Source organism: Crocodylus porosus, unplaced genomic scaffold (genome assembly GCF_001723895.1).
Source record: "Crocodylus porosus isolate Cpor-Errol unplaced genomic scaffold, CroPor_comp1, whole genome shotgun sequence".
NCBI classification, from domain to species: Eukaryota; Metazoa; Chordata; order Crocodylia; family Crocodylidae; genus Crocodylus; species Crocodylus porosus.
The window spans coordinates 55,055,517-55,068,062 of record NW_017728951.1 but is presented as its reverse complement, the minus strand read 5'-3'; the positions used below and the strand labels follow the sequence as shown (position 1 = coordinate 55,068,062).

General features: G+C 40.1%; 1 protein-coding gene across 5 annotated transcripts in view; it reads left to right on the top strand.

The window, feature by feature from the left end:
* PARG (poly(ADP-ribose) glycohydrolase) overlaps positions 1-12,546 on the top strand; it is a 139,257-nt gene that overhangs the window by 32,671 nt on the left and 94,040 nt on the right. For all 5 annotated transcript variants that reach the window (XM_019555587.1, XM_019555588.1, XM_019555586.1 and 2 more), the window contains 2 exons: positions 1,061-1,144; positions 3,017-3,091. In XM_019555587.1, the coding sequence (XP_019411132.1) occupies positions 1,061-1,144; positions 3,017-3,091 (159 nt within the window). The remainder of the gene's footprint in view (positions 1-1,060; positions 1,145-3,016; positions 3,092-12,546) is intronic.

Below are 12,546 nucleotides of genomic sequence, written 5' to 3'. Positions count from 1 at the left end.
GGACCTGAGCAGATCATCAAGTCCGACCCCCTGCCATGGCAGGAAAGAGTACTGGGGTCAAATGACCCCAGCAAAGTGTACATCTAGCCTCCTCTTAAAGACCCTCAGGGTAGGAGCCAGCATCACTTTGCTTGGAAGTTGTTTCCAGAAAGGTTTCCATAAAGCACTTAGGAAAATGCAGATTTTGGTTGTGTTAATCAGAGAATTTGGGGGGGGGGGTGTTTTAAAAAAATTGGGGATGTTACAATTTTTAAACAGAGAAAATTTGGAGCCCTGCTTATAAGCCTCTCCCATTTTTACTTTTTTTTCCCGTTGAGATTTGGACCAACACTTGTCATTTTTTTTCTCTCCTCCCTCTTTCCTGTTATTTTGATCATGCCAATTTTTCTATGATGCTGTTAACTGTCTTAGGTGTATAACAGCTTTATTCTGTGAACTGTATTGACCTTCCTTTTGGTTCTGGATATTGCAGTTATTTATAATATATTAAGCCTTGCATGGTTTAGTATGCATTGGCTTTTTTGGGCTTTTCATATCCCATTATCCCACTTCCATAGCTGAGATTTGTTAGCATGCATGCTTCACATGATTAATAAATGTTCAACTCTTGGATGTAGAGACAGATTGTTTCTGATGAAAGGTTTTCTAGTATGGGATTGAATTCCTTTAATAATGGTCCCCTTTAATCTTCTGCCTATAATGCAAAACCCATTCTTTTTGTAAAGCGTTTGATCCATGCTGGATGATGATTTTTTTTCCCTTGTAGCAGTATAGGAAGGCATATTTCCTGTGCATGAGAGCTCTTTGTATGCTATCTCAAGACTATCTCAATGTTTTAAAATATAAGTAAAACACTGCATATTTTGAGACATCCTCAACAGTTGCTCAAAGCACAGTCCTTTCAAGAAACTGGCAAATAATAGAGAATCTCTGTGTTTTCATTGTAGCTGTGAGATTAACACTGAATATTTTAGTGGTATGTTCCTTATGGTTGAGTACGTTTAATTAGCTGATGTGTTTTCCTTTCTTTTTGTTTTTATTTGTTTGTTTATTTTTAAAGAATGGTGATAGGACTGCTGGAAGTCGATGGGAATTAATTCAGACTGCTCTGCTTACCAAATTCACCTGTTCACATGATTTGAAGGTAAGGACATCATTCTCAATTGGGGTCAATTTAAAAATGAGTTAAAGATATTTTCACATATTACATGTATCTCTGAAATTCCCTTATCAACATGCTTGGCTCTGTAGTCATGTTTTTCCGTTTTCTAAATGTCTTTTTTCCCATTGCTATAAATAATCTGTTCATATAAACCACTGAGGAAAGTGACTAAATGGAGGAAATGTGACTTTTTAGCATGCGTATATAGAATGCTGTCAGAGTAAAGCTACTGGGAACAAAATCTCTGATCCCTTGGATCACTTTAAAGATGTTTCATTAAATTATATTGTTACATCCTTTTTAAAAGGAATCCAGTAACAGCCCTTTCTATGTTACCATCTGCTATCTATAGCAAATGTCTGAGAACATCAAGGGCTTTTTTTTACATTGTTAAATAAATAATTTTGTTTAAATTTGGAATTTGAATATAGTGTCTTAATGTGTCAACTAATTATTTAATAAACTAGACTTCTTAACCTGAAAAACACTGAAAATGAGTATTTGGAACAGATTATTCTGTTCTTTCTCAACTTTGCTTAGTCTATTGCTTAGTCTCATTTTCTGCTTAGCTCTATAAGGTAGGTAAATAGGTCAGTCATCTTTTTTTAAAATATAAATGCACTCGTTTCATTTTTAAATGCACTATTTTTAAAATGAATACATTTGTTTTATATTTAACTTTTGGACAGGCATCTCTTATTTTTCAAAGTTCTAGATGCCTTAGTACACATAGGGCATCTATACATGTGATGGACCTTTGCTCCAATATGTGCTAATTGGCACATGCTGGAGCAGACTTGATGAATCAATTCTGTTGCAAGTCTGCAGTGGCCTCCACATCACATGTATTCAGTATCCCTGTGTTTCAGAATGGCAGTGGGGGTGCTTTAACTAAAGCTTGTCGAACGAGCTTTAGTTGAAGTGCCCCCATGCCATTTTGAAGTGCAGGACACTGAATACAAGTGTCACTGCGGGTGCTTTATTAGAGCGTCTCTAAGAGCTGCTTTAATTAAAGCACCTGTCCCCTCCTCCACCCTGGAGGATGTGTATAGATGTCCATAAATAATGCAATAAAATACTGGTGGCTGTAAAATAATGATTTCAACAGAAACACAATCAGCCGGCTACCTAAGGGGTGTGTGTCTACATGTGCGTTAACGTGCTTTGGTTAATCTACATTAAATCTTGTACCTGCATGGTGAGGTACTAGGAAAATGCTTATTAGCCTGTCTTAATGTGCATAACTAAAGAGCATGGTTTTTAAGTGACACTTTATGTGCATTAGGCTATTTTAATGCACGTGAAATAAGTAGCATGTTTTTAGTGACACTTTAATGTGCATTAAAACAGGCTAATGCACATTAAAGCTCATGAGTAGACCTGCCCAAAGAAACGTTCAAGAAGGTGGTATTCATTGAAACACTTCAAAAATAGAATGTTTCAATTACAGGCAGACACAGCTCCTGACTGCATCCTCAGCCGAAGCACTTCAGAATTGCTGCAGCTGTATGCAGCAGCAGTGTGCAGGAGCCATGGCTCTGATTCCCATTCCCCGCTACCCACCGCTATATGAGGGGAGCAAAGTAGACTGCTAGTGAGCCTTTACTGCTCCTGAGCTTCACCCAGATGCACTTTATACAACCTGTAACAATAAATTAACAAGAATTAGGAAAAACTTCTGTCAATATCGAAGTGGGGATTTTGCCTATACAAAGCCCAGGCTCAGGATTCAATCTAGCAGTGCCTGTGTTAGTAAAGTAGTCTTGTGCCACTAGATGGAGCTGTTACTTCACAAAGATAAACAATGGAATGTCACTTGTTAACCTTCAAGCTTTTATATTGTCTCTTCCTTAGGAGGCTATACTGAGATATAATGTTGCTTATGCCAAGAAATGGGACTTCACTGCTCTTACTGACTTCTGTGATAAGGTAAAGAGAGTTAATTTGAAAGCAAGATGTGGGAGAACCCCCCCCATGTATTTTGCCATGAGCTACCACTGCTATAAATTAATCTAATCTAATCTATTGTTATGGTTGGCAGTAACAAATTTTAGACTCTTTGGGATCAACTCAAACTTTTAGTAACATTATGAATCCTTTTCTTCCAGTAAAATGCATGTTTGGCGCTGTAATCATGCTATGAGGCAACTGGGTTTGTTAGTAACTTTTATGGGTTTTTCAATCTGAGGCTGCTGCTGCATGGTCATTTAAAAATGCAATGGGTTCTGATGCCTACAATTGCACCTCTTTTTATGCCCCACATGTATGAAAGGACACATGATTTTGGGGATCAAATTCCACTTGTGCCATATTTGTCAGTGCAGGGAGAGTCCAGGGTCATAGTCCAGGGTCATAGTTAAAGCAAATTGAAAGCCGAGTGCTTGATCATCTGTTCATTGTCATCTTGGCCAGGAGACTGCACTAGGGTCTGGAACCAGCTCTGACATGGTCCCTGCCTGGCCACAGTCAGCTTCCCCCAACCAGGGATAGACCCAGCTGGCTGGAGTGGCTTGGTGCAGGGTGTAAAGTCCCTGGTGGGGGAAGACCTCTTCTCCCCGATACCAGGCTGCCCAGCCAGAGCTACTGGGGTTTAAAGTCCTGGCAGGGGAAGCTGAAGGCTCCCCTTCCCAGTGCGAGGTAGCCCAGCCATGCAGCGCCCTATGCAGTGTTTAATGTTTCAGCTGATTGTTGGGAACCAGCTGTTAAATTTAAGGTGCCAAACAAACTAACCATAAAAATATTCTGTATTATACTGGAACATTTGTATGGTTTATGCCTCCATTTTATGGTTCCTTAAATTGGGTGCACATGTAGTACCCTTCCTGTTTATATTCTGCATAATTCATAGAGTCACATTCTTCTTTAAATATATTTGTTTAAAAAAATGTTCTACAGGGAACAAGCTGGTACAGATTTTTTTTCCTTGCGTTCATTCGAGAGGACATTTGTTTTAGGAGCACCATGACAGTGGCATGTTGGCTGTAGGAGGATGACTATAAAAAGTGTCCATAGTTCATAAAAGGCCTTGTCTTTTAATAATGCCTGGGAATTTATCTCGTGGTCAGTCCAGTGCTTTTTACACCTACTTTTGAGTCTCTGTTGATTTACTTTGATGCAGGCTACTAGTAGAGAAAAAAGAGGTTGTGAACAAGTTTTACCCTTGCTCCTAGTGAATGCTGCACCAGCACTTTTTTGCATACTTACTGTTCCCTTAAATATTACCAAACAAGATAATAGTTTGATTAATAAAATTATGTTAAAAGGATGACCAGTCCTGAGTAGCCCTTATCAAAAACACTGAAGAATGCACTTGACTGATTGAAAATGACACCACATGGCAACAAGCCTGTCTGAACTTGTTATAATGCATGTAAGTGATCTTTCTGGAAGTTCAGAAATAGTGGAGAATTAGATTCAGTGATCATCAGACAGAAAGAGAAAGTAGTATCAGCTGCCTCTGGAGAAGTGGTGAACCATAAAGAAATAAACTATCGGAAATCAATCCCTGTGAGGGTCAGAGGGAAATTTCTATCACGTGGGAGGAAAGCCATGCCAGAGTTCTAAGTTGCCAGACATAGAATTTGAAATAAAAACTGCCATAGCCTCTATCAAACCCCATAACGCTGCAGGATTGGATAAAGCTACCCAGAATTTCTAATGGAGATGAGGTCCTCCCCAAGAGACTGGCTGATGAAGTTCCTGTCTTCATGTATGTGAAGAAACAAAATACCCAAATTGTGGAAACATGGTCATGTGATTGCACTACCCAGACTAGGAAAGAATGCTGACAACCCTGCTAACAACAGATCAATATCTTTACTATCAGTTGTTTACAAACTGCTGGAAAGCCTAATCCTAAATAGGATAACTGACATAATTGATCCACAGTTACCACCAGAAGGGGCAGGGTTCCATGAATATAGATGTACCACTGACCAGATAGTCAGGCTTACTTAAGACATTGAAGATGCTTTTCAAAGGAGGGAAAAAGCAGGTACTGTGCTGGTAGATCTAACAGCTGTATATGATACCATCTGGCTGAAAGGACTAGAGTACAAATTACCCAAGATGATCCCAGATAGGAGAATGGTGGCCTTTTTCATTAATATAAAGCAAACTGATCCTTCATTCTCTTCACCAAGGGAGGAGATTAGAAGCAAATACAAGCATCTGCATAATGGGTATCACAAGGATCAGTTTACAGTACAGATAAAAGTACGCCTGCTCAGATGACTGGGCCCTGTCTATCTTTGACAAGTCTGTCCCAAAAATATAAACTATCTTGTCTCAGGATATGAATACAGTAGCCTCTTACCTGCACCAATGGAGACTCAAGTTTAGTCAAAAACCACTGCATCATTGTTCCACCTCTGTAATGCTATGGCAGAGAAGTGGATCAATGTTGATATGAATGGTAATGAACTTCCTTTCACAGATAAGCCAGTGTACCTGGGAGTAACTCTGGATAGGAGCCTTACCTACAGAGAACACCTACTAAAAACATCTAAGGTTAACTCTTGTATTGGTGCTATAAGTGACTGGCAGGAACAACCTGGGGAGCCAAGTTCACCACGCTAAGGACATCAACACTTGCACTAGTATATGCACCTGCTAAATATTGCTGTTGAGTAGCCATACCAGCCAAGTTGATGTTGCCATGAACTCTGCAATGAGAATAGTACTGTAACTGGCTATGTAGTATATACTCCTGTTGACATGCTGCCAGTATTATCAGGGACACCTACCTCCCCGACTAAGAAGATGGAAGACAACTCTTGGCCATGTTCAGCATGCCCAACAAAACCAGGAGCACCTGCTTCATGAACTCTTGGAGCAACCAGTACATAAGCAACTGAGGTGAAGAAACTCATCTAGATGGCAGGCATGGGTATTGTTGCAATAGTATGGATGCAGGAGCACAGCCCCATGGGCACTTGAACAGCACCACAAAAAGTGGGATGAGACTAATTGATTGATTCTCATCTCAAGAGCTTCATAAGTAACCCAATACTCTATCCACCCATAATTTATAGATTGAACTAAATAGGATTCACTCTGGAGCTGGATGCTTTAATGCCACACTCCATAAGGTTAGCTTAAAGGACAGTCCAAATATGTGTGTGGTGATGCACCACAGACTGCTGACCACCTCCTTATGTGTGCAGAACACCTGTGCACCCAGGATGAGAATGTGACAAGCGTCAACAATAAAGCAGTTGTGTGGCTCTGCCACACTTATGATGTGTAGAGTTGGAAAAGATATATACATGAGAAGAAAAGATGCCAGACCAAAGGACATAGCATAGAGTAGTGTGCTTAAAAAATAAGCAGTGTAAACCAGTTTAGACTGTGACTTAGTATTTATTGGATATTTAAAGATCAGGATTAGGATGTTTAGAGATGAAACTGTCCTTAACTTCCCTCCTTGCCTGGGAATATACTTTTTTATACGTTAAAGTGTTGGCTGTCCAAAGAATATAAGTAGTTTAGAAAGAGAATTATTTTAAATCAGTTTTAGTGTCAAAAAGCTTTGAAATGTTCTATACATTATCAAAATATTTCCTTTCACAAGTTTTGCCTAGTTTGCAGTCTTGCCGCTTGTAGGCTATTAAAATGAAAAGTAGAAATTATCTGAGCACTAAATGGAGATCATAGTAGATTAATCAAAATGTTCCAGTTGGAGTGAAATGCAGAATTTGGGTCCCTTGATTTTTTGGAAGCTGATACTTACAGGTCTGCTGGTGGCTAACAGTATGTTTCCCCCCCCTCGTTTGCCTTCTGTTTTGATTGAGGAAAATAGTTTCAAATGGGCTTAATTTGTTTATTTGACACCGGTCTTCCTCTTTTTCCAGTGCCCACAGTTAATAAGTGTCCAATTAAGGATGAGTCATTGACTAAGTAAAAGAAATAATTTGAAGAGCGGTCACCAGGTATAAAAGAATATGGTTTTATAGTTAGAGGTGATATCTTTTTATTAGACCACCAAGATTTTTGCAAAAAAATTTCTTTACTTGCAAGCTTTCAGGCACAAACTCCCTGCATTGGGCATCAGAGAAAAGATTGTAAAAGTTCTTCTGAGTAGAAATAACCACTCTAACCACTTGAAACCTGAGATACTGCTCCTGCCTTTGTTTTAAGGTAATTTGCATTATCACAGGGCCTCACAAGAGCTGAGAGACTCCTTACCAGCTAAGAACGGCCTGCCCAGAGGAGTTTTCCATCTGTTGACTCCTCCCTGAAATCCTATGAAATATGAACTTTCATTTCTACCCAGGAGAACTTTTACAGTCTTTTCTCCAATGCCTGATAAAAGGTGTTTGTGCCCCAAAACTTGCAATTAAAAACATTTTCTTGCAAAATCTTGTTGGTCTAATAAAAGATATCATCACTACTTGGAGCCCTGATTGCTTTATACATATTAAAGCATTTCCGTTTTTAAATTGGTAAAGAAAGTTTCCTGTACGTGACCCGGCAATTCTGTTACTTCTAGACACAAGTCATCACTTCTACTGTTCTAGTACTGCTAAAATTGTTCCTAGCGCTGAAAGCTGAGTGACATATGGTAGGTAAGATTTAAAATTGTTTTTCGTATGTACTGCCAGCATGATGATATACACATGGGCCATTTGCATTTTAGTTTTGTTATCTTATATTGTGTACATATACATCTGATTTTTGCAGACCATATTAAATTTGTTTCAGTTAAGTGACAGTAAAAGAGTGCAGTAATTAGTACTGAGCAGAAAGGTATTAGTGTGGTACTTTCTAGCCTGTAATGCATTAAGTAATCAGATTTATGTGGTTGTTGTCACCCAGATATTTCTTATTGACTACTCTTGGTCTCACTTGATTTATCGGGCTCTAGATGTGGTTCTTGAACAGGAATTAAGAGATTATCCAATGGCAAATTGAAGCATCTGGATTAAATCCTGACATTTTAATAAATGTGTTCCTTCAGGAGGAAGTAAGCGTGATAGTGTTGAAAAATCAAGTCCCTGGTAGACAGGAAATGAGAAAAATAAGGCTGCCAGTACAACCATGTTTTTTCTTCTGTGGTTTTAGCCAACATTGTATTGAAAGTGTGACAGGTAGCAAAGAATTCAATTTGTGGATCCCAATCCAGTGTCGTGAATATAAGAAAACAACTCTGTTCTTGATTCCGTCTGAGTCTTTTCACTGTCCAGAACAAAAATATAATGGAGATATTTAGGTCAATGACAGCTGGTATTCTGAATGACACCAGTAATTCAAGGCTAAATAGCATTCCAATATATTTTGTTGGTTAATGAAATTTCAGAGGAAAAAAAAGAGGACCCCTTCCCCTCCCAGTTTAATATTACGGGAATAACTTGTTTTTATGTCCATTTTTAAAATAAGATTGTTCTGTGCTGTATTACATTCTTGCAAGTATGGAAGACTTCTATATTATTATAAAGTAAATAGCTACATTATTTAGAAATCCTGACGACAAAGGTTTTATGACTAAATCGCGTAAATGCAGAAAAATAAGGAAGTTCATAGACAGCAGTCATAAGCCCAGTAAACTAGAGGGATGCTGTAAGGCAGTGGTACTCAGCATTTTTGTGCAGCAGGCTGGATGGGCTGTATTTGGACTTTCTGTGGACAAGACCCAGCCAGTGGGCCCAATCTGAGTCAAGTGCAATGGGACCTCATCTTGCCATGTGGAGCAGGGCAGGGGGCAACCCAGCCCTGATCAAGCTGTGTGGAGGAAGGTGTTGTATCATTTTGCAGGGGAAGGAGAGGGGCATGGCCTCATCCCACAGAAGGGGGCATGGCTCAGCTCAAACCTGACTGGTTGGAAGGAAAGGGGGCATGGCCCAACCCCACAGGGTGAGATAGGATATGGCCCAGCCCCAACGTGACTATGTGAGAGGAAATGGGGGGTGGGGGGAAATGAGGAGGGGGAAGGCTAGATTGGGGAGAAGAGGGCATGGGCTGGCCCCAAACCATCTGTGCAGAGGGAAGGGGGTGTGGCTGATCTGGCTGTGTACAGGAAGGGTCAAGGCCCACCTGCAACCCAGCACACAGGGCTTGGGATTTTGTCACTGCTCTCCCACTGTCAAATTTTCTGACCCATGCAGCCTGGATGCCAGGCTCTGCAAGCTTCATTTGGCCCTTGAGCTGGAGGTTGAGCACCCCTGCTATACAGGAACTCAGAGTTAGTTTGTACAGACATAAATCAATCTTGTGCATTTTTAAAATAGCTTTTCTTAGTTTTCACAGTAACTAAACTATTTTGTTCTATGTTCCTTTTTGTATTGTTGGATCATTATATTTGTTATTGGACTTTTATAGCCAGATTATCATTACTAATACTGATGGTTTCTGTGGAGGGGTTGAGGCATATAAAATGTATATTAGCCCTTGCCCAAAAGCTGTACAACTCATATAATGTCGTTTATATTAAAATCTCTGGCATTTCTAAAGTTGTTGCCAAGATGGGAAATAAAGTATTCATTTAGATCAGGGGTCAGCAATGTATGGCCCATGGGCCGAATGTGTACTATGAAACCATTAGATCCAGCCCATCCATGCTGCTGCTACTTCTCCCCACCTCTGCTACCCAGCTGCAGCATGGTCGCAGCTGAAAACTGCGTGAGCATGGTACAGCTTTCTGCTGGCTGAAAGCTGTGCCCTTGCTGCTGCTGCTGCTGCTGCCTCTCTTTGCTTTCTCTTTTCCTACCCCAGATCTCCCTCCTCTAGACTGTGGTGTGGACATAGCTTCCAGCTAATGGCATGCTATATCAGGGTGAAGCAGCTTCAAGCTGGACTCCCACCATACAAGTGGATGTTAAGGGATCGGGGACAGGAAGAAGCAGCAATGTGGACACAGCTTCTGGTTGCCTGACCCTGGCACAGCTGCTGTCAGGCTGAAAGCTGCAGTTGCACCTAAGCTGGGGAGAGAAGGTTTGGGAGAAAGTGGTGGCACAGACATAGCTCTCTGGTGCTGCTGGTACAGGGAAAGCCTCCTGGGCCTGACTTGCCGCTGAAGCTACTCAGCCTCAGTTGTACCAGATCTGGGTTGTTCTAGTCCCAGCTTTACAAGATTGCCAGCCTCTGACCTAGATAAAACAAGGTTGGTTGTATTAGAAATTTAATCAGATTAATTTTAGAATAATATATTCACTGCAATACATCATTCGATCTACAGTTAGAAAGTTGAAAATTGTACTGAGTTGAAGTGGCAGGTATTTGGGGGGAGGGAGGGGGCGTTGCGCATCTTGAGTGGCAACATGCTAATGTTAGTCTTTCTATCTTGCCAGCTGCTGAAATCATCAGGAACTAACATGCTGTGTTTTATATCTCTCCTGTGTAGCATTCCACTAAATTAAATCCAAAACACTTGCCTAATAATTTATATTCTCCATGAATCAATGCACTTAATGCAGCAATTTTTCATGGGAATATGAGACAAATTCTCAGTACATTACAGGAGGAAGGTCACCTGTGCTAATGCATTCAGGGTGCATTTTGATGCTTGTTTTAGGAAAGACATTTGATTTTTTTTTTTAATATTTTTTAATTTATTTTATTTTTTAAATATCAGATGCCTAATAAGTTTAAAAGTAAAATTACACCATTGAAATAATGCTATACTCTGACACATTCTAAAAAGCGTTTACCTTGAATGTACCATATTTACTTGAATCTAAGAAAATTTTCCCCAGTCACTGCCTCATTTTACATTTGCTTACAAAGCAGACTGGAGGGCAGGCGGCTGCTACATCTCTGACTCTGGCCCTGAGCTCAGGTCAGGGTCTGAGTCAAACCCACAGCAGCCTCCCCCTTCCCTACTGCTTGCTTTTTGCAGCTTCTGCCTCTCCTCCCGCATCTTTCCCTTCCCCCCATTATTGCCAGGGGCAGCTCTGCTCCAGCTTGGACTGGATTGCCTTCCAGGTACAGAGTACAGTGAAATTCAGTCCCTTGCCTGGCCAGTCAGCAGTGCCCCTGCTGAAGAGCTCACTACCACAAGAGCTGCACTTCCACATGCTGTGCCCCATGAGACTATGGGGGGAGTAGGAGGAAGGGGCAAAGATTATGGGGAGTGGGAAGGGGCAGGGATTGTAGGGAGAAAAGGGGGAGGGGAAGAGACTGTAGAGAGTTGGGATTGGGGGTGTGCCAGTGGTAGGGGGCAGGAAGGCTGCAGGGGGAAGAGGTGGGGGAATGGAGGGCATGGGAGCTGTGTGACTTTCTTCCTTCCCCCAGCCACTACTTTCCCTCCTGTAGCATGGGGGGTGGGGCTTGGAATTTAAGAGAACCCTATAATAATTAGATTCTGTATGTGGAAACCTATAACATTTATAAATTTTCCATATATAGAATCTCATTATTGAGGGTCATCTTAAATTCAGTCTCATCTTAGATTTGAGTAAATACAGTAACGTTTTTCCTTTATTCCAGGATCTCTAGATAGATCATGGTGTTTGCATTTCTAAGAAGCATTATACTTTGTTTCAGATGTACCTTTGAAGTCTAAAACAAATACGATTTTCATAATATTTATGTGTTGCATTCCTTGTGGGAGACTGAAGTTAAAATGAGTTTGTGTTTAAGGTTTAGATGATGTATGCAGTCTGGAAAGAGAAAGTGGTAGAATAAGAATCATGTTGCTTTTACATTCTGATCTGTTCACAAAGGATGCCAGCATTTGCCTAATTTAACCGTTTGCTGCACATTGTAGCCAAAGGGACAATAGAAGCAAAAAATATAACTCAAAGTTGAAAGCCAGATTTTGGGGTAGAGGTGAGGGTGAGGAGTTGCCAGATGTAAAATTTGAATGATGCATGTTTTAACCCTTGCAATTCTTGTCTTAAAATATGTTTAAGAAACGTGACATTAATTGCACATGTGACCATAAAAGATTGAAATTCCAACATTAACAGTAGCATAGATTTGTCTCTAATTAAATTGGACCAAAGTATAAAACATTTGTCATGGTACAGCTGGTACTGTACAGCCATCTGGAAAAGTTCGTCGATGAAGAGGGTTTTTTCCAAATCCCAAAATAAAGATACCTTCACTTGTCCTTTTATTTTCAGATTACTTCATAGACGTCACGACTTTCTATTTTAAAAGGCATGCAAAGATCATAAAATGTTTTAGCTTATCTACTTCTTTTATGGCAGATGATTTTCAGAGCAAGAGGGATGCTTGGTTTATAATTTGTAGCCCTTCCATAAACCCTGAGAGATTAAAATTCCAGGGCTGCAATTAAAAAAAAAAAAACTCACATTTTTAAATGTCTATATTTTTACTTTTTTTTTTTTTGACTGAGGAGAAATGACAAAGTACTATGAACAATATACTGTTATATTCATTCATGCATGTACACTTGAAGGAAATAATGAGTACTGACTTATAAA